Source organism: Sarcophilus harrisii, chromosome 2 (assembly GCF_902635505.1).
Source record: "Sarcophilus harrisii chromosome 2, mSarHar1.11, whole genome shotgun sequence".
NCBI classification, from domain to species: domain Eukaryota; kingdom Metazoa; phylum Chordata; class Mammalia; order Dasyuromorphia; family Dasyuridae; genus Sarcophilus; species Sarcophilus harrisii.
In genome coordinates, this window is record NC_045427.1 from 570,101,601 (window position 1) to 570,122,489 (window position 20,889).

At 31.3% G+C, this 20,889-nt stretch overlaps 1 protein-coding gene across 2 annotated transcripts in view; it reads left to right on the plus strand.

Annotated features, from left to right (window-relative positions):
• Nucleotides 1–20,106, plus strand: part of NHLRC2 (NHL repeat containing 2) — a 63,259-nt gene extending 43,153 nt beyond the window's left edge. For both annotated transcript variants that reach the window (XM_031955875.1, XM_031955877.1), the window contains 3 exons: nucleotides 4,197–4,406; nucleotides 14,872–15,085; nucleotides 17,285–20,106. In XM_031955875.1, coding sequence (XP_031811735.1) covers nucleotides 4,197–4,406; nucleotides 14,872–15,085; nucleotides 17,285–17,541 — 681 coding nt within the window. In that variant the 3' untranslated portion in view covers nucleotides 17,542–20,106. The remainder of the gene's footprint in view (nucleotides 1–4,196; nucleotides 4,407–14,871; nucleotides 15,086–17,284) is intronic.
• The last annotated feature ends 783 nt before the right edge of the window (nucleotides 20,107–20,889 follow it).

Genomic DNA, 20,889 nt, shown 5'->3' on the forward strand with positions numbered 1-20,889 from the left:
TATAAGTTAAATATGCAAGGTGTTAATAGGTGACCTTGTGATACACCTTTCCTAATTTTAAAATAATCCATTGTTCCATGTTTAGTTCTAACTATTGGTTCTTGCCCCACATACAAGTTTCTCAGTAGACAAGTATAATGATCAAGTACTCTTCTCTCTTTGAGTTGCCATAGTATGTTGGATTCACACATCCGAAAGTTTTAGTGTAGTTAGTGAAGCAGTGTCTCTTTGAAACCAGTCTGCATTTCTGGTAATCAGCTCACATATTGTTGAAACATAGCTTCCAAAATCTTAAGTATAAGCTTGCTGGTTTGTGAAATGAATGTAGTTGTTCAGTAATTTGAACATTCTTTGATATTACCTTTCTTTAAGATTGGGACTTAATTTGATCTTTTCTGATCTAGTGGCCACTGCTGAGTTTTCCAAATTTGTTAGCATATTGAGTGTAGTACTTTAACAGCATCACATCATCTTTTGGAATTTTAAATATCTCAGCAGGAATTCTATCACCTCCAAGAGCCCTATTATTAACAAGGCTTCCTAAGACCCACTTAACTTCATTTTCCAAGATATGTGGCTCTAGATTAGTAGCCACACCATTGGGGTTATCAGTGATATTAAGATTTTTCTTATATATTTCTTCCATATATTCTTGCCACTTCTTCTTAAACTCTTTTACTTTTGTAAATAACATCATTTTTGTCTTTTATCATGCCCATTTTTGCATGATATATTCCTGTAATGTCTCTAATCCTCCTGAAGAGAGCTCTTATCCTTCCCTTTCTATTGTTTTCTTCTATTTCTTTGCATTGCTCAATTAAGAAAAATTTCTAATCTGTCATTGTTATGCTCTGTAATTCTGCATTCAGCTGAGTATATCTTTCCCTTACTTCTTCCCCTTTCTTTTTCCTTCTTTCCTCAGCTATTTTTAAATTATCATCAGACATACTCATATATATATATATATATATATATATATATGTGTGTGTGTGTGTGTGTGTGTGTGTGTATACACATACATATATGTGATACAGGTATATATATTTATATATATTGCTTAGATTCTAAATATTTTAAAGAAGAACTAAAGCAATTACAAGTACAAATTGTAATAGTAGTAGAGAGGGGAATCTCAGCTTAGTTCTATCAGTTCTAGATAAATATAATCTAAAATAAATAAGAAATTAAGGAGCTAAATCGAAAATTCAAAATATTAGATATATTAGAACTTTTCTAATTTTTTAATGGAAATTAACAGTATATATAAATCACAGTTCCAACTTGTACTGTTACAAAAATTATGTCCTAGGACATAATAACTTCACAAATAAATGCAGGAAAATTGTTTTGTTTTTATTTTGTTTTTCTAATTACATGCAAAAATAATTTTAGCTTTCTTTTTTAAAAATTGTGAGTCCCTAATTTTCTCCCTCTCTCTCCTTTCTTCTTCCTGAGAAGGTAGTTTGATGTAGGTTATATGTGTGCAGCCATGTAAAACATTTCCATATTAGTCATATGGTGGGAAAAAATAGACCAAAAAAAAAAAAAGTTTTAAAAAAGTGTGCTTTTATCTGCATTCAGATTTTAGCAGTTATTTCTGTAGAGATGAATGGCATTTTTTCATCCTAGGTCCTTAAAAATTGTCTTGCATCATTGTACTGTTGAGAATAGCAGTCATTAACATAGTACTGTTTCTGTATGTAGTGTTTTCCTAGTTCTGTTCATTTCACTTTGTGTCCATTCATATAAATCTTTTTAGGTTTTTCTGAGAGCATTCTTCTCCCTTTTCTTATATAGCACAATAGTGTTCCATCATAATCATACACCACAATATGTTCAGTCATTCCCCAACTGATGGGCATCCCCTCAATTTCCAATTCTTTTACACCGCAAAAATAACTGTAATAAATATTTTCGTGCATATACGTCCTTTTCTTTTTTTGTTGTTGTCTTTGAGATATCTACCTACAAGTAGTGGTATTGCTAGGTAAAAGTTTATGTGTGATGTTACAACCCTTTGGGCAGTCCCAAATTGCTCTCCAGGGTCAGTTCACAGTTCCTTTCTATTAGTGTCTAGTTTTTTCCACAATCCCTCCTACATTTGTCATGTTCATTTTCTGTCATATTAACCAATCCGATTGTTGTTGTTATTGTTGTTTGTCCTTCGTTCCTGAAGAGGACATCAGATAGATGATGTCATGACATGAGCTGCAGCTGACAGTTGTGTTTTAATTTGCATTTATCTAATCAGCAGTGATTTAGAGCATGTTTTTATATGACCCACATACGAGTTTTACTATAAATATAGTCATATAGAGATAGCTTTGATTTCTTCTTCTTGCAGGATAATTATACATAGGTTTTAGTGATGAGAATGCCATGTACGTTAAAGAAAGGGTCCCTAAAAAAAATATTAAAAATCAACCACAGAGTAATCCTAAAGAATTGTTAGGTAAAAGAACAAATCACTGAAACAATGATCAATTTCATTAAAGAAAACAACAATGAAAACTTTGTTTTTGGAGTTGCAACCAAGGCAAACCTTAATGGAAATTTTGTATTTCTCAGTGCTTTTCAGAAAAGAGAAAGAAAAAAATCAGTGAAGGAGGAATGCTTTTAAAATATTAAAAAAAAAAAAAAAAAAAAAGAAACAGATTTTTTAAGTAAGTTAATCAAAACAGGCATTCTGAAAATTAAAGAAATTAATAGAACGTGGGTGAAAATGAATGAATAAAAATAGGAAACTGGTTTTAAAAAGTTAAACTAAACTTTTTATTAATTTGATTTTTATAAAAAACCAAATTACCAGTATCCAAAATGAAAAATAATTCACAAGTGAAGAAATAAAAACATTGTTTTTCCCAGAACTAAAATCAGCAAGATCTGAATTCAAAACCAGCTTCTGACACTTACTAGCTTATGTTTGCCTGAGTTTCCTCAACTGTAAAATGGGGTTCTCAATAACATCTACTTCACAAGGGTTGTGAGGATTAAATGAGATAATATTTGGAAAGCACTTAGCACAGTGTCTGATACATAGTAGTCATATATTTGTTCCTATTCTTCTCTTTCTCTCCCCCCAAGTATATGCCAATTAGACTAAATGCTTAAATGAAATAAATATTTACAAAGATATATCAGATTTCAAACAAATCAAATTCAGAGAGAAAGAAGTTGGAGAGGTTGGATTGAAAAAAAATTTCAGAATCCAGGTAGATTTACAAATGAATTTTTCCAGACTTTAAAAGAAATATTAACCCAATATAATTTTTTTTTCAAAAATAACAAGATAAGAGATCCTACCAAATATAGATAGGATCTTGAACCAGGGAGAATCAAAACAGAAGAAAACTATAGGCCTGTCCTTAATAAACAACTGCAAAATTTTTAAATAAAATTTTATCAAAGAAATCAAAGCTACATATTACCAAAGGTTTGCACTATGATCAGGTTGGATTTATACCAGGAATTTGGGATTGGTCTAATATTAGGAAAAGTATCATCTGCATTAACATTCTTAATTACCAAAAAATAATGTAATTTTGTCAATAGAGCTATTAAAAATTGATGAAGAATGAAGTAAGCAGAACCCAGAGAACAATTTATAATAAAAATATCATCATCCACCCTACCAAAAAAAAAAAGACAAAAGCAATTTTGAAAACTGTAAGAACTGTTATCATTGACCATTTCCATAAGACTGATGTTGAAACATGTACATTACAGAAAAGTGATAAATTTCAGGTACAGAAGATAAACATATTTTTCTATAGAGCCCATCATGAAATTTGTTCTGCTTAATAATACACATTTATTACAAGAAATTTTTTGTTTCTTCTTTTTTCCCCTAGTGGAATAGAAATGGGAGAGAAAATGGATTTCATTAATTTTTTTAAATTTGAGAGCTTGTGAGGGGCTACACATGTGAAATGATGATCATATAATATATGGTTTACTTTGATACAGGAGATCTTTCTCAAAAAGGGGGTAATCTATAAATATTTGTAATGAAAAAAAACATGTCAATAAAATTTTAAAAAGAAAAACACATTTGACATTTAAGTCCTTTCATTTGCAAATAGTTAAGGTTATCCGCATTATCATGTGATAAATTAGAATGAGATATTCTCCCTATGTATAGTAAAAATATCATTTCCTCTTTCTGGATCTTTTCAATTTATTGTTTTTTCCCTTAGATTAAAGTTGTGGATCCCAAAACAAAAAGCTGCACCACAATTGCAGGTACAGGAGAAGCAAGTAATGTTATCACCTCAACTTCTACAGAGTCAACTTTTAATGAGCCTGGAGGCTTATGTATTGGAGAGGATAATAATTTGCTATATATTGCTGATACAAATAATCATCAAATTAAAGTGATGGATTTAGAAACCAAAATTATTTCTGTGGTAAGTAGAAATTTTATGATTTGTAAATTAAACATTTTATTGGGCTACATCTGTTAATCAGCTTTCTTATAGAATTTAAAGTATGAACTGAACAAAATCTCTCTGTATCAAACGATTGAAGATAATTACTTGATATAGTAATTGCCCATAATATTTCTTGATAACCATACCAACAAAATTGCTTTAAGGATATTCTGTTATTCTTAAAATAAATATTCTATCTGTGCTGAGAGCTTGAGAAGGATATTGCAACTTGGAGAAGTATTGCTGGTCCCAATAAATTAGTGGAGGGGGTGGTTTAGAGTTCTGATTTTTTTTTTTTTATATTTATTTGTATGTGTATCTTTATATGTATTTATATATACATAAGAGCAATAACCTAGTATAAGGAATTGAGGGCCAGCCTTGGAGTCCAGAAAGAACTATGTTCAAATCCTATCTTGATACATAAAATCTATGGGATGATGGGCAAATCACTTAAGCTCTCAGTGTCCCAACTCTTTAAGACTATAAATTAAAACAAGTTATCATTTGCTTTACTGGAGGAATACCAACAAGTTTTGACACTAATGGAATCACAGTTCTATATATAGCTCTATACATATATGTGTGTGTGTGTATGTACATATACAGATATGCACCCACACACACACACACACAGACACAAACATTTATATTGATTGATGTTAAATTAACCTTTAAGTATGTAGTCTTAATTGATGATGGGAAAAATTATTAGTTAGATAATCTTGCCAAAAGAGGAATTGAGTCTGATTTCCTAAGCTACTAAAACATAGATAATATTAAAAAAAAATAATGTAGATTGAGTGCAAATAATTTTCTCACACTAATTCTTGTTAACAACTCTTTCTAGATATTTCATTTTAGTAGTAAAAGATATTAGGGAGTATAGTATAGTAGATAAAGTTAAGAGAATTAGAAAAAAAGAAATAAGGATATAAAGGAGAGATAAACACAACAGTCATGACAATAAAAATGAATAGAATGATTCTACTCATAAGAGGGGTGGAGTTGTGGTAGATTATAGTTGAAAACAGAATCCAACATACAGTTTACAGAAAACCTACTTGAAATGTAAATATTCACATAAAATTAAATGAAAGGATTGAGCAAAATTGTTAAACTTAAAGTGAATTTTTTTCATCATTGTTTTCAGGTAGTCTAGTAATTCTTAGATTGTCTCTCCTTGTATCTATTTTCTAAGTCAGTTGTTTTTCCATTGAGATATTTTACATTTTCTTATACTTTTTCATTTTTTTGTTTTGTTTTGTTTAGCTGATTCTTGATGTCTCATTGAATCATTCACTTCCATTTGCTCAATTTTAATTTTTAGTAAATTGTTTTCTTCATTTAGCTTTTTTACCTCCTTTTGCATTTGGCCATTTGTTCACTGTTTTTCCATTTCATCAATTCTGTTTTATAAAAAGTTATTCTCTTTTTCCATTTCGCCAACTCTGTTTTTCAAATTGTTTTCTTTTTCCATTTCACCAAATCTGTTTTTTAAGAAATGGTTTTCTTCAGTATATATATATTTTTTTTCCATTTCACCAGTGGTGTTTAAAAAAATACAGCAGTTGTTTTCTTCAGATAGTTTCTGTTTTCTTTTCCAAACTCTCCTGCAAAGCTCTCATTTCATTTCCCCATTTTTCTTGTAACTCTTTAAGATCCTTTTTAAAATTCTTCCAAGAGAGCCTTTTGAGTTGGATACCAGTTCATGTCTCCCTTTGAGGTTTTATCAGCAGGTGGTTTACCTTTAGTGTCCTCAGAATTTGAAGTCTGTTCTTCCCTGTCTCCATAATAGCTATCTATGGTCAGAGCTCTTTTTGCTGTTTTGCTCATTTTTAAAGGTTGAGGTCTACTTGTAGGGCAAGGGGAAGATTGTCCCAAGATTCTCCTACAGGCGACAGGGGTTCTATGCTCACCTGGGACTGGTGCTGCTGCCAGCTTCATCTGGGTGAGCGTGTCCATGTCCTGTTTATTATGCTGGGGTTCTGGGGCTCACTATTTGTTTTCTTTAATTGCCTCAACTAATCTGATGATCCACTGATTTCTGAATCAGGACGAAGTAAATAACCAATGCTGCTGTATTTTGGCTGAAAGCCTCCCTCTTCTGTGGCCTGTGCTGGGTTGCAGCTCCCCCATGCCCAATTGAGACAGATCTTTCCTGAAGTCTTTCTATGATATCTTTTGCTGGGAATTTATTATACTCCAAATATTTATGGATTCTGTCACTCCAAAATCTGTACATAGGTTTGATCTGCTATTGATTCTGAAGGAAGCCAGGAAAAGCCCAGACAAAGACCTCTCTATTCTCTGCTATCTTCCAGATGAATTTTTTAAAGTAGTGTATTTAAAAGAAATAGCAGAGAAACTACATTATACTTGATAAAACTATCATTTCTTGACATATATGCACTGAATGTCATAAAATCTACAAACTTAAAAGTTCATTGAATTATGTAGAGTAATAGAAAGCAGATAATAGTTAGCAACCTCAATGAGTTCCTTCCAAATTTGTAAAAATCTTAAAAACATTAAGCAAGAAATAAATGATGATATTCAAAAAAATTTTAGAAAAGGTAAGCATAACAGATCTCTGATGATTACTGAATAGAAATAGAAAGAAATATTTATATTTCTATATTGAGGATGGCAGCTTTACAAAAAATGACCATGTTAGTAGGACATAATCTCATAAAAAAAATGAAAAGGAGCTCTTTATGGATAACAATAAAATAAAATTATACTCAATAAAGGGCATTTAAAAAAATTCAAATTAAATAGATTAAAATTAATAAATCAAAGAATAAGTCATAGAAAAAAAGAGATAATTTACACAAAGGAGAGTGCAACAATGGAGTATCATATCAAACCTTTTGGGATACAGCCATAACAATTTTGAGAGGGAAATTTCTATCTTTAAATAATTTAATCAACCAATGAAAAGGAGAATGGGTTATTAAATGGCCAACCAACTAAAAGAATTAGAAAGGCAACAAATTTTAACAATTCAGTTAAAAACAATTATAAATTGTGAAAATCAAAGAAGAGATAAAATTTAAAACAATGAAGTTGAAATGGTAATTACTAGTAAGAGCCAAATTTTTAAAAGAAAAAACTAATTATGTCAACAAGCTAGTAGTTAATCTGATGCAGAAAAAAAAGAAGAAAAACAATGCCAGTATCAAAATTGGAAGGAAAAAAAAAAAAGAATTCACAACAAAGATGAAATAAACTTTTTTTTTTTTATTACAAACTATTGTGTCCAATTATATGCCAGGAAAAAATGATAACTTAATTAAAGCACATGACTTTTCTCTCTCTCTCTCTCTCTCTCTCTCTTTCTCTCTCTCTTTTTTTTAATTAAAGCTTTTTATTTACAAAACATATACATGGGTAATTTTTCCAACATTGACCCTTATAAAACCTTTTGTTCTAAATTTTCCCCTCCTTTCACCCCACCTCCTCCCCTAGCTGGCAGATAGTCTAATACATGTTAAATCCAATGTATGTATACGTATTTATACAGCTATCTTGCTACCCAAGAAAGATCAAGAAGGAAAAAAAAAATAAAAACTGAGAAAAAACAAAATGCAAGCAAATAACAACAGAGAGAGTGAGAAAGCTATGTAGTGTTCCACACTCTATTCCCACAGTCCTCTCTCTAGGTATAAATGGCTCTCTTCATCATTGAACAAGTGGAACTGGTTTGAATCATGTCATTGTTGAAGAGAGCCATATCCATCAGAATTGATCATCGTATAGTCTTGTTGCTGTGTATAATGATCTCCTGGTTCTGCTCATTTCACTCAGCATCAGTTCATGTAAGTCTCTCCAGGCCCTTCTGAAATCATCCTGCTGGTCGTTTTTTATAGAACAATAATATTTCATAACGTTCATATACCATAATTTATTCAGCCATTCTCCAACTGATGGGCATCCATTCAGTTTCCAGTTTCTTGCCACTACAAAGAGGGCTGCCACAAACATTTTTGCACATGTGGGTCCCTTTCCTTCTTTCAAGATCTCTTTGGGATATAATTCCAGTAGAAACACTGCTGGATCAAAGGGTATGCACAGTTTGATAACTTTTTGAGCATAGTTCCAAATTGCTCTCCAGAATGGTTGGATCCATTCACAAGTCCACCAAGCAGTGTCTGTTTTCCTACATTCCCTCCAACATTCATCATTATCATTTCCTGTTATCTTAGCCAATTTAACAGATGTGTAATAGTATCTCAGAGTTGTCTTAATTTGCATTTCTTTGATCAATAGTGATTTGGAACACTTTTTCATGTGACTACAAATAGTTTCAATTTTTTCATCTGAAAATTGTTCATAGCCTTTGACCATTTATCAATTCAAGAATGGCATGAATGATTGTAAATTTAAGTAATAAATTTACAATTATACTAAAATTTATATTTTAGAAATGAAACCTTTATCAGATCCTTTGGATGTAAAAATGTTTTCCCAATTTATTACTTCCCTTCTAATTTTGTCTGCATTAGTTTTGTTTGTACAAAAACTTTTTAATTTAATATAATCAAAACTCTCTATTTTGTGATCAATAATGATGTCTAATTCTTCTTTGGTCACCACTTCCTTCCTCCTCCACAAATCTGAGGCAAACTTCTAATCTTCTAATTTGTTTATATTATTATTCTTTATGTCTAGATCATGTACTCATTTCTACCTGATCTTAGTATACAATGTTAGGTGTGGAGCTATGCCTACTTTCTGCCATACTAGTTTCCAAGTTTCCTAGCAGTTTCTGTCAAATAATGAATTCTTATCCTAAAAGCTGGGGTCTTTGGGTTTATCAAATACTAGATTGTTATAGTCACTGGTATTTTGTCCTATGAACTTAACCTATTCCACTGATCAACTTCTCTATTTCTTAGCCAGTACTAAGTAGTTTTGATGACTGCTGCTTTATAATATGATTTTAGATCTGATACAGCTAGGCCTTTATTTGCTTTTCTCTTCATTAATTCCTTTGAAATTCTTGACCTTTTGTTCTTCCAGATGAATTTTGTTGTTATTTTTTCTAGGTCAGTAAAAGTTTTGGGGGAGTTTGATTGGTATAGCACTAAATAAATAGATTAGTTTAAGTAATCTTGTCATCTTTATTATATTCACTCAACCTATTCTAGAGTACTTGATATTTTTCCAATTGCTTAGATCTGACTTTATTTGTATGGAAAGTGTTTTGTAGTTTTGCTTATATAGTTCCTGACCTTCCCTTGGCAGATAAGATTCCCAAATATTTTATACTATTGAAAGTTATTTTAAATGGAATTTCTCTTTGTATCTCTTGCTGTTGGATTTCATTAGTGATGTATAAGAATGCTGATGATTTATGTGGATTTATTTTGTGTCCTGCAACTTTGCTAAAGTTGTGGATTGCTTCTTATAGTTTTTAGTTGATTCTTTAGGGTTTTCTAAGTATACCATCATATCATCTGCAAAGATTGATAATTTGGTTTCCTCATTACCTACTCTAATTCTTTTAATCTTTTTTTTTCTTCTCTTATTGCCAGTGTACAAATGCAAGATTTCTTGTGTACAAATGCAAGATTACCATGTGCCTTGACTGAGCAAAGGACAAGAGGAATGCTCATGTTTCGCACAAGGGATTTCTTAGGAAGTTGATTAATAACTTATTCTATTTCTTTTTTCTAAAATGGGACTGTTTGAGTAATTTATTTCCTCTTCTGTCATTCTGGGCAATACATATGTTTGTAGGTATTCCTCCATTTCACTTAGGTTGCCAAATTTATTGGCCTGAAGTTGGGCAAAGTAACTCCTAATTATTGCTTTAATTTCCTTTTCATTGGTGAATAGTTCTTCCTTTTCATTTTTGAGACTAACAATTTTGTTTTCCTCTTTCCTTTTTCTAATCAAATTAACTAAAGGTTTAATCTATTTTATTGGCTTTTTCATAAAACCAACTCTTAGTTTTATTTATTAATTCAATAGTTTTTTAACTTTCAATTTTATTGATCTCTCCTTTTAGTTTTAGAATCTCAACTTTGGTATTGATTGGGGGGTTTTAATTCTTTTTTCTAGCTTTTTTAGTTGCAAGCCCAATTCATTGACCTTCTCTTTCTCTATTTTATGCAAGTAAGCATCTAGAGATATAAAATTTCCCCTTATTACCACTTTGGCTGTATCCCACATATTTTGGTATGTTGTCTCATTCTCTTGGATGAAATTATTGATTGTGTCTATAATTTGCTGTTTCACCCATTCATTCCTTAGGATGAGATTATTTAATTTCCAATTACTTTTTGGTCTGTTTTTCCCTGACCTTTCATTGAATGTAATTTTTATTGCATCATGATCTAAAAAAAAATGCATTTACTACTTCTGCCTATCTGCATTTGATTTTGAGGTCTTTATAAAGTTCTAATATATGGTCATTTTTTGCATAGGTTCCATGAACTGCTGAGAAGTATACTCCTTTCTGTCTCCATTCAGTTTTCTCCAAAGATCTATCATATCTAACTTTTCTAGTACTCTATTTGCCTCTTTAATGTCTTTCTTATTTATTTTGTAGTTTGATTTATCTAGTTCTGAGAGAGCAAGGTTGAGATCTCCCACTATTATAGTTTTACAGTCTATTTCTTCTTGCAACTCTCTTAACTTCTCCTTTAGGAATTTAGATGCTATACTACTTGGTACATATATGTTTAATATTGATATTGTTTCATTACCTGTGGTACCCTTTTAGCAAGATAGAGTTTCTTTCCTTGTCTCTTTTAATTAGATCAATCTTTGCTTTTGCTTGATCTGAGATAGAATGGCTACCCTTGGGGTTTTTTTACTTCACCTGAAGCATAACAGATTCTGTTCCAGCCTTTTACCTTTACTCTGTATGTATCACTCTGTTTTAAATGTATTTCTTATAAACAACATAGTATAGGATTCTGGTTTTTAATCCAGTCTGCTAACCACTTACATTTTATGGGAGAGTTCACCTCATTTCCATTTACAGTTAAAACTATTAATTCTGTATTTCCTGCCATCTTATTAACCCCAAATTATACTTTTCTCTTTCCTTTTCCCCTTTCCCTCTTCCCCAATATTCTACTTATGATTACTACTTGCTGAAGCAGTCCTCCCTTGTTAGAGACCCTTCCCCTTTCTTATACCTTTCCCCTACTGTTTCTCTTTTCCATTCTATTTAACCTACCCCTTTTCTTTTTCCCTTTCCCCTCCCACTTTTCTATAGGGTGAGAGAAACTCAGTGAAACCAAATATATCTAATATTCTTTATTTGAGCCAAATCTGATAAGAGTAAGTTTCACACAATATTCATTACCCTTCCTTCTTTCCCTCAATTATAATAGACTTTTTTTTTGCCTCTTCCTGAGATGTAATTTCCCTCATTTTACTTCCACTTTCCCTTTTTTCTGTTACAATCCCCATTCCACCTCTAGTTTCTTTTTTATTATAACAATAAAATCAAATTATACATGTACTCTCTATGTATACCTATAACAGAAATATAGTTCTCAAGAGTATTTTTTATTTTTACCTTTAATTGTTTCTCTTGAGTTCTATATTTGGAAGTCAAATTTTTTATTTAGCTCTGGTCTTTTCATCAAAAATAAATTGAATTCACCAGTTTCATTGAATGTCCATCTTCATTCCTGAAAGAAAATGCTCAGTTTAGCAGGATAATTTATTCTTGGCATTATTTAAAGTTCCTTCATGTAATGTCTGGGCTAGCTTTCTAGAGGATCTTTGGACAGGCTTTGGCCTTTTAGGTGGAGAAGTGATGAAGGCAGGAGGCCCACCCACAAGGCTGGTCAAAGATGGAGTCTGGAGTCTGGAATCTGGAGTCTCGAGTTTTTTCTGTGCCTGTAACTGTGATTCTTCTGTGTCTGTGTCTGAGAGAGACTCTCAGTTCCCAGTCCTCCCAGCCCTTAAATACCTCAGTACATTATATCACTATAACAACTGAGCATATGCCAACTGCCCATTACATCACCATCACATTAAGTATTTTTTCAGAGAACCATTATCTCACACTGAGTAGGTGTTTAACTATAAGCACCCTGCTGTCCTTGATTCAAGTATACCTTTTCTGAGTCTCCGCCCTCTATATCTTCGCCTTTCAGAATATCAGATGCTAGGCCCTTTGATCCTTTAAAGTGGAAGCTGTTAGGTCCTGAGTTATCCTTATTGTGGCTCCTCAATATTTGAATTGTTTTTTTCTGGCTCTTGTAATATTTTTTTTCCTTGGGAGGATAGTTGTGAAATTTAGCCATGATATTCCTTGGGGTTTTAATTTTGGAGTCTCTTTCAAGAGGTGTTCGGTAAATTCTTCCAGTAGTCATTTACCTTTTGATTCTATGACATCTAGGCAGTTCTTTTTGATAATTTCCTGAAAAATAGTGCCTAGGCTCTTTTTTTCATCATGGATTTCAAGGAGCCCAATAATCCTTAGATTGTCTCTCTTAGATCTATTTTCTAGGTCAATTGTTTTCCCACTTAGGTATTTTTTTTCTCTTTTTTCATTTTTTTGGTTTTGCTTGACTGATTCTTTTTGTCTCATTGAATCATTCATTTCCTTTTGTTCAGTTCTGAATTTTAGTGAATTATTTTCTTCATTTACTTTTTTATTTCTTTTTGTATTTGTCCAATTGAATTTTTAAATGAGTTGTTTTGTTCTATGGAATTTTTTTTCCATTTCACAAATTCTGTTTTTCTGGGAGTTTTCATTTTCCATTTTATCAAATCTATCATTTAAAAAGTTATATACCTTTTCCAAACTCTCTTGCAAAATTTTCCTTTCCTTTCCTCATTTTTCTTTTAGCTCTATTTTAAGATCCTTTTTAATTTCTGCTAGGAGAGCCTTGTGTGATGGGGATCAGATTATATCACCTTTTGGGGCTTCATCTGAAGACAGTCTGCCTTTAGTCTCCTCAGTGTTTGAAATCTGTTCTTCTCTTTTACCATAAAATCTTTCTATTATCAGAGTTCTCTTTGCTTTTTTACTCAATTTTTAAACAAAATTAAGGTCTGCTTTTAGGGCAGGAGAGGTTTTTCCAAGCTTTCTCTGCAAGTTGCTGTGGCTACCCTGGGTCAATGCCAATTTCCTGGTGCTGGGTAGGTGTGGCTAGGTTTCATGATTCTGGTGTTTGAGGGTTCACCATTTACCTTTTATGTCTATGTTGGATATTTTATAACCTCTCTGCTGATCTATTGGCTTGCAACCAGGGCAGAGCAGCCAACACTGCTGTAGATTCCTTCCCATAGATTCTCCACCCCACTGCCCTGGGACTCTACACTGTCATCTGTGCTCAGCTGCTTCAGCTTGGCTGCCTCCCTCCCATTTCCAGAGCTTTTCTGGAGATCTTCGAAATTATCTGCTGCTGGTAATTTGTGGCACTCCCAATATTTGTGCATTCTGCTGGTCCAGAGCTAATTCAGAGACTGGATTTGCTAATTAGTCTTAGGGTTATAAGAGAAGGTCAGAAAGAAATGTGTGTCCTCTCCACCATCTTGGCTCCACCCCCCAGAAGTCTCATCACATGACTCTTTAAAAAAATTTAAAATACCCCAATTAGCAGAACAAAAAAAGAAAATTTTAAAAGCTTAATTTAAGGGAGGAAAAATTGAACAATCCACAAATGAACTCCCAAAGAATAAAACTTGAGAATTGGATGGACATTCTTAAAGATGAATTTTCTTATAATCTGGTCTAATTCAATAAAAGGTTAGAATAAAATAAAGGAAAATGAACAAAGTTTCATGACTGTGGATAGGGGAAGAGTTCTTGATGAAACAAAGAATAGATAAGTTCACAAAAGAAAATGAATAATTACATAGCATCTGTTCTAGCAATGATTTCCTTTTTGTCGGTAAGACAGGTCCTCATTTCCCCATCCATTATTTAAAAGGTGAAGTTAACAATTTGTTGACTGTTCTAACCAAAGAGAAGATACCAGCAAATGTCCAGAAAATTAAAGTATTCCATTATTACTATACCATGCGTCTGTGGCCAGGCTTGCAATCTGATACCCAAATTCATTACTTATTTCCTTTTTCTATTTCTATGATCTCTCTCTGGTTTCTTAGCTTTTCCTTCTTAATATATGGTGCTGCTGTATTCTCTTTTATTCCTTTTTTATAAAGTATATTCTTCCTAAACTGTATTCCAATCTTGGACTTTGTTCTATTTATTAATTATTAATTTTATTTATTAATCTTAAATTGTCTCTTTGATTTAATTCACTTTCTTTATTGCCCACACTTTGTGCATTGGAGTTTATCTAGCTGAGAACATAGGTTTTATTTCTGCCTCCTTTCTTGAATTTTTTATCATATGAACTTTTGGGTATCTCTACTGCTCTTCTTTTCTACTCCAGGTAGCTATATTATAAATAAAATAACCCATCAAACTTAATGACTTTTAAAATATTTTTTATAGCTCCCTATCATCAATTTCGAAACTGCTGTTGTTGATGGCCCATTTCTAGAAAAACAGAAGCTACCCAAACTTCCCAAATCTTCTCCAAATGTTAAGCTTTCACCATTGACTGTATCGCCTGGTCAGAGTCTTCAGTTTATACTAAGATTAGATTTTCCTGCAGAAACAAAACTAACAGAAGGAGCACCTAGTTTCTGGTTTCTAACAGCTGAAGGTGAGTACATTATTGACATTGCCAGTGGCATAACATTAATATGTTTCTCCTTCTCCCTTACTACCTGATATGATTCAAACGCTCACATATTCAATGGACATGGAATCAGGAAGACCTGAGTTCAGATTTTGCTTCAGACTTATTAATTGTGTGACATTAGGCAAGTCAGTCTCTCAACTTTCATTTCTTCATCTGTAAAATGGGGATAATAATAGAACCTACCTTCCAGTATTGTTGTAATGATCAAATGAGATAACAAATTGCTTTGTAAACCATAAAGCATTATACAAATGCCCTTTATTAAATTATAATAATTGACTTTTTTCCTTTAATATTATTTCTTCCTCAGAATTCTGTGAAAAGACATTAAATTTTTAGTCAGAAGAGCTAGGTTTATTTCTGAACTTAATATACTTATTAATATCTCTACCCTTAATAGCCATTTTGGCTATTCTTTGAAATTCTTCCTCTTATTTACTAAAAGGTAGTAATCCACCTAAAGCACATATCAATCATTGTCCATATAAATTGGAATGTAGACTTCTGAATGCTTGTTCTTGGTTTTGTTCTAGTTTTGCAAAGAAAAGAAATTGTGTGTGTGTGTGTGTGTGTGTGTGTGTTACCATATATAATAATGTTATTAAGAGAATTCAGTGCGACTGACAGCTGAATAGTATCAACATTGTTTGTACCTCATGGATTTTATTCTGTATTAAATTTTTACTGAAAGGAGCCATTATGAACAGAGAAATCTAAACCAAGAAATGTCTGTGAAAACTGCATATCATTGGATCGAATGTCCAGAGACTTTAATCCTTGGTCCAGCCCTGTTACTTTTTAATTGTGTGACATTAAATAAGTGACAAATTCTCTGTACCTTAGTTTTCTCATCTGTAAGCTGAGATTATTATTAGATTTGTAGATTCTAAAATTCTGTCATTTTATGATCAGCCCTCTAGTACTCACTTGGAGAAACAGGAAGAAAATTGAGAAAAAGACAAAATAAAAAAAGGCACTTGGATAAGAATGTCAGAAAGCTATTACATCTATTCTAACAAAATGACTAATTTGTAGTACTCTTAAAATTTCCAAAGAACTCCTGTAAGCCATGCTTGCAGCTCCAAATTTAAAAGGGAGTGAAATTATGTTGAGAAGTTCTTTTTAAATTGACACATTAATAAGTATAAGAAATTGCCACCTGAAGAAACATAATCATTTGCAGCATTTCTTGTTAAGCTTATACAATGAAATCATAATCAACAGAGATATTAAAAGAGCAATAAATGAAGGGTCAGAAAAACTGAGGTATAATTCTTAAGTGTGTGGAGGATCAATTCTCTTTCCATTGATTCATCTGAAAAATGGGAGTGATCTCTCTCCCTCCTATAGTTGGGTTGAATAAGAGAAGTTACAATAACATCCTACTTAAAGTCATAAGCTTTAATGCTAATCTCAGGAAACTGAGACCCAAGGAGGTTAAAAAAAAAAACATAATTAATTAGGGGCAGAGTTGGAACTAGTATTCAGTTCTCTTGACTGTTATTGCAGTGTTCTTTCTTCTGCATCATAGTCTCCTTCTTTGAAAGTTGGATTTACAACTTCAACTGTGCAGAACACGATTCTGAAAACAAAAGTCATTGAATGTGGCTTCTGACAATGCAGAATAGCTGACAAAAAACAATGGCATTAACACTGTATGCTTTATTGCTTCAGTGTATTACTAACTTATTTAATGACATGCAGTTCTTAACAATCTCGGTTGCCTTGTTTCCTAGCCAACACAGCACTTTCTAAGTAATCAACTAGAATGGAAATTCATTGTCACAAAATCATCGGCATTTCCCAGGCCAAGTATTTTGTCTTTTTTATGTTGACTGTTTTTTATTAAAATATATAATTTTGGAGAGTCTAACATAACTATAGAAAATTCAAGTTATTCAGCATTTTTTCAAATAATATTTAATTTTGCTAATGTGTTAGATTATAAATAATATAAGAGTATAAAATTACAGAAAATACTTAAGATAATTCTGTTTTCAGTGTTTGGCATACTTTAATTTCAATAATATGAGATTTATGTTTGGTATATTTACATAAAGGAAAAATATGAAGATATTCTATAGATGCATAATAGAAAAGGACTTTATTCTCTATTTACATGTAAATATGATCTTAATGATTATGTGTTTTATTTCCCAGGTAATGAATGGCTTCTTGAAGGACAGACTCCATCAGGAGAAATTAGGAGTCTTTCTAAACAACCTGTGATATCACTGCAGATTCCCTATAGTTGCTTGTCATTTGAATTGGTTGTGTCCATCTGCGTGTGTCTCTATTACTGTAGTGCTGACAGCAATGCCTGTATGATGAAAGGAATTCTATTTAGTCAGCCTTTACAGATTACAAAGACACACCAAAGTAACACACCTCCAGTAGAGCTGAGATATGTGTTTTAGATAGTTAATCCTCCACAAGTCAGCCAGTCACTTTAACTTATTGCTCACTATTTTTATACATAAACAGATGGCTTTCCTTCTGTCCCTTATCACTTAGTGTTTAAGACAAAATAACTTAAAATTCAATTGAATTTGAAATGTTAATTTTCTACCTATTTATTATGGAGAAATATCCACATTGTGGGCTAGCTAAGTCCTAAGTAATTGTTTGGACTATGGCTCTGTATGGAGTGTGGCTGTGTAATAATAACTATATTCTAAAAAGAAAGATCATGTTTGAAGTCCATATTAGGACTAGTAAAATTAGGTGCAATTGATAAAACAGGAAGTATTTTATTTAATATGCCTTTTTTAAACTCTATGGCATCTTTCAGTAAATCCACAGTATTTTTCATAGGAACCAAGATTAGATCTGCAATTTTGTAAAATTATCCAAATCCAAAGCATAGGTTCTTTTCTTTCTTTAATTAAAAATGGTTTGTCTATCACAGTAAAATTTTAAAGAGGAACTTGATGAGCTTATTCATTATTCTCTTCTATGAATATCTGAATTATACCGTGTTTAAAATATAAATTTACCTGTTTTATGCAAATTGAGCGCTGCTCTTAGACATCATGTTTGCCTTATATGAAGAGGATAGCCATATTACCAAAAAATGCAGAGATTGCATTTGGATGATCCTTTTTTTGAAAGCTACTCTTTGAACTTAGGCCAAAATACTTAGTATAGTCATACCAAACAATGAATGTGGTCCAGTAAATGTTTTAGTTTTGCAAGGAAAAGAAAAATTTTTGGTTACTATATATAGTAATGTTATTAGGAGAATTCAGTGTGATTGGCAGTTGAATAGGATTAACATTGTTTTTACCTCATGGACTTTATTCTGTATTCATATGAAGTGCAAATATATTTGGTTGATGTCTTTTGGTTTCTCTCTTCCAAAATTAAAATTCTATTAAGTTTGTGTTATGTTTTTAAAACAACTCTTTAAGTATTCAAAGTGGAAACATTCCTCTACTGTCAATAGGTATTGTATTATTTGTATTCTACAAACTAATTCTCCATATTGTCAAAGCTGAATTTAGGTTGTTCTGATGATCTCTCTTTTCTCTTTACTAAAAAGAACAAGCTTTGAGAACACTTAGAAGGATTGCTTTTTTATTTGTAAGCCATAAAAGCTTATTCTTTTATACTGTTGAAGCAACTGTAAAATATGTACTAGGATGAGAATGACATTTTCCCCTAAATTATAATTTTAAAAATATCTTCAAGGATTTTTCCTGACACCTTTTAGTTAATTGTTGAGCTGGTTTGTCATATCTGTTACTGTCTACAAAAACTGAACCTGCACACAATTTGATCAAATGTTTTGTCTTAAAAACATTAAGGGAACCATATTTATTGATTTAGTTGACAAATACTTATTGAGCATATGGAGAGTCATGCCTTTTTTTTTCTTTCATGAAACTGAATACCAGGGGATTTGCATCTATGTAACAGTATCAAGATATAAAATTTAAATAAGTATTATTGGCCTATTTTACCATATAAGTTGTCAGTTTGAAATAATTAACTGCTGTAATCTCTCATGGTTGAAATTCTAGTAAGGAATTAGCTTAATCGAGAAATTTCAGTTAGATTGTTTATTTTGCTAAATCCATCCTTTAAAAAGATTTCAAAATATATAATATATGGGAAACAATAACCTTGGATTCTGTCTTATTAGCTCATACATTCTTTCATAAAATGCAAGAAATGAATATTAATACCAAAAGATGGCATATTACTCCTATTGTCTTAGTATTAGAACTTGGCCAGAAAGAACAGTATTCTAAAGTCTCACTTGATTTATTGTATTTATCTTTTCTAGTTGGACAGGATGAGAATATTCTGGCTCATTCCTTTCCTGTTCCAAAAGAACATGGATCCTTTCATATGTTCTCCAAAATTATACTTGATTCAGAAGTATTTTTGATGGCAAATATATTTACAAATATTCTTAGTTATGTGCTCTCAAAAAGAATACTTATTATATCAGAAATATTTTCTTATGGTAATTATTTACAAGTATATTATTTTTATATAATTAAAAAATATTCAAGATACTTTATTTTTAGAAGTTTTTTTCTTTATCTCTTTCAAAATAAGTTTATTATCTTCAAATCTCTTTAAAGCATATTCTTAAGAATTATTATCACACAGTTAGATGCAGCTCTCATTGATAACACTTATTTACCAGAGGTTAATCAAATTGGTGAATAAACCGCAAGATAAGTTCTTCAAAACAAAACTAAAATGCTTAATACTGAAGAGAATAGAAATTTAATAGATGATCAGATTGAAGCATGTTTCCTACATGAAGAAAGAAAAGTATACAGTTGGAGTAATATTTCTTCAATTTTGCTGTATTCGTTGCCTTTTTGCACATTTGCAGTTGCTTAATTTAATTTGCCTAGTGATGGTGTTGTTAATCAGTAACTTTTGATGAAAAGGAATGTAACAAATGCCTATAATAAGGTAATTGCACACATTTTTAACAAAATAAATTAATATTTTTAAAGAAAATTCAATATAGAAGTAGTATTTATACAAAATCATTCTGCTGATTTTTGCCATGTTGGGCTTTTAAAAAAATCTTTTGTAATAGTAGCAGCATTGTATAGAATATATATATATATATATAATTATTATTATTATTATTATAGTATAGATAGAGGAAATTAGAATTTCCTCATTTTATTCACATGAACTTGGTGTTGCTGTAGTTCATGCTAAAAACAAATATTTATTTTAAATATATTGTCCTTTCTTGGTTAAGTGCTTACTCTTTTTACAAGGAAAAGGCAATGCTGATCTTAAACATAAGATTGAAAAAAACAGTACACGATAGGCTACTGTGATTGCTTGGCTCATTTAATAATTTTTATTCTTAATATTTAGTAAGAAGGCAAAGTTGAAATTCTTGAACTATTCATTTTTTTTTTTTTAATAATGGCCTACTACAGAGTTACTACTTTTCCTCACTTCCATTTGTTTTTGTGATAAATTCAATTCTAAGTTAATAATATTGAAATAAAGGTCAGGTTTTAATACAGTAAGAGATGATATTAGAAAAAACTAAAAACCTCACTATATAATAATTTTTTTCTTATCTTTTGATGCAAAAAAATACCAATAGTCTATATTAATATTCAAGACACTTATTTCTTATATTTAACTGGTTTAAATATATTTTTGACTGAATTGTAACTAAGTTACATGTGAAGACAATTTTCAAGCAGATGAACATAGTATAGCGTTCTGTATCTTTTAGACATCCTCTAAATAAACTATGGCAAAGTAAACAC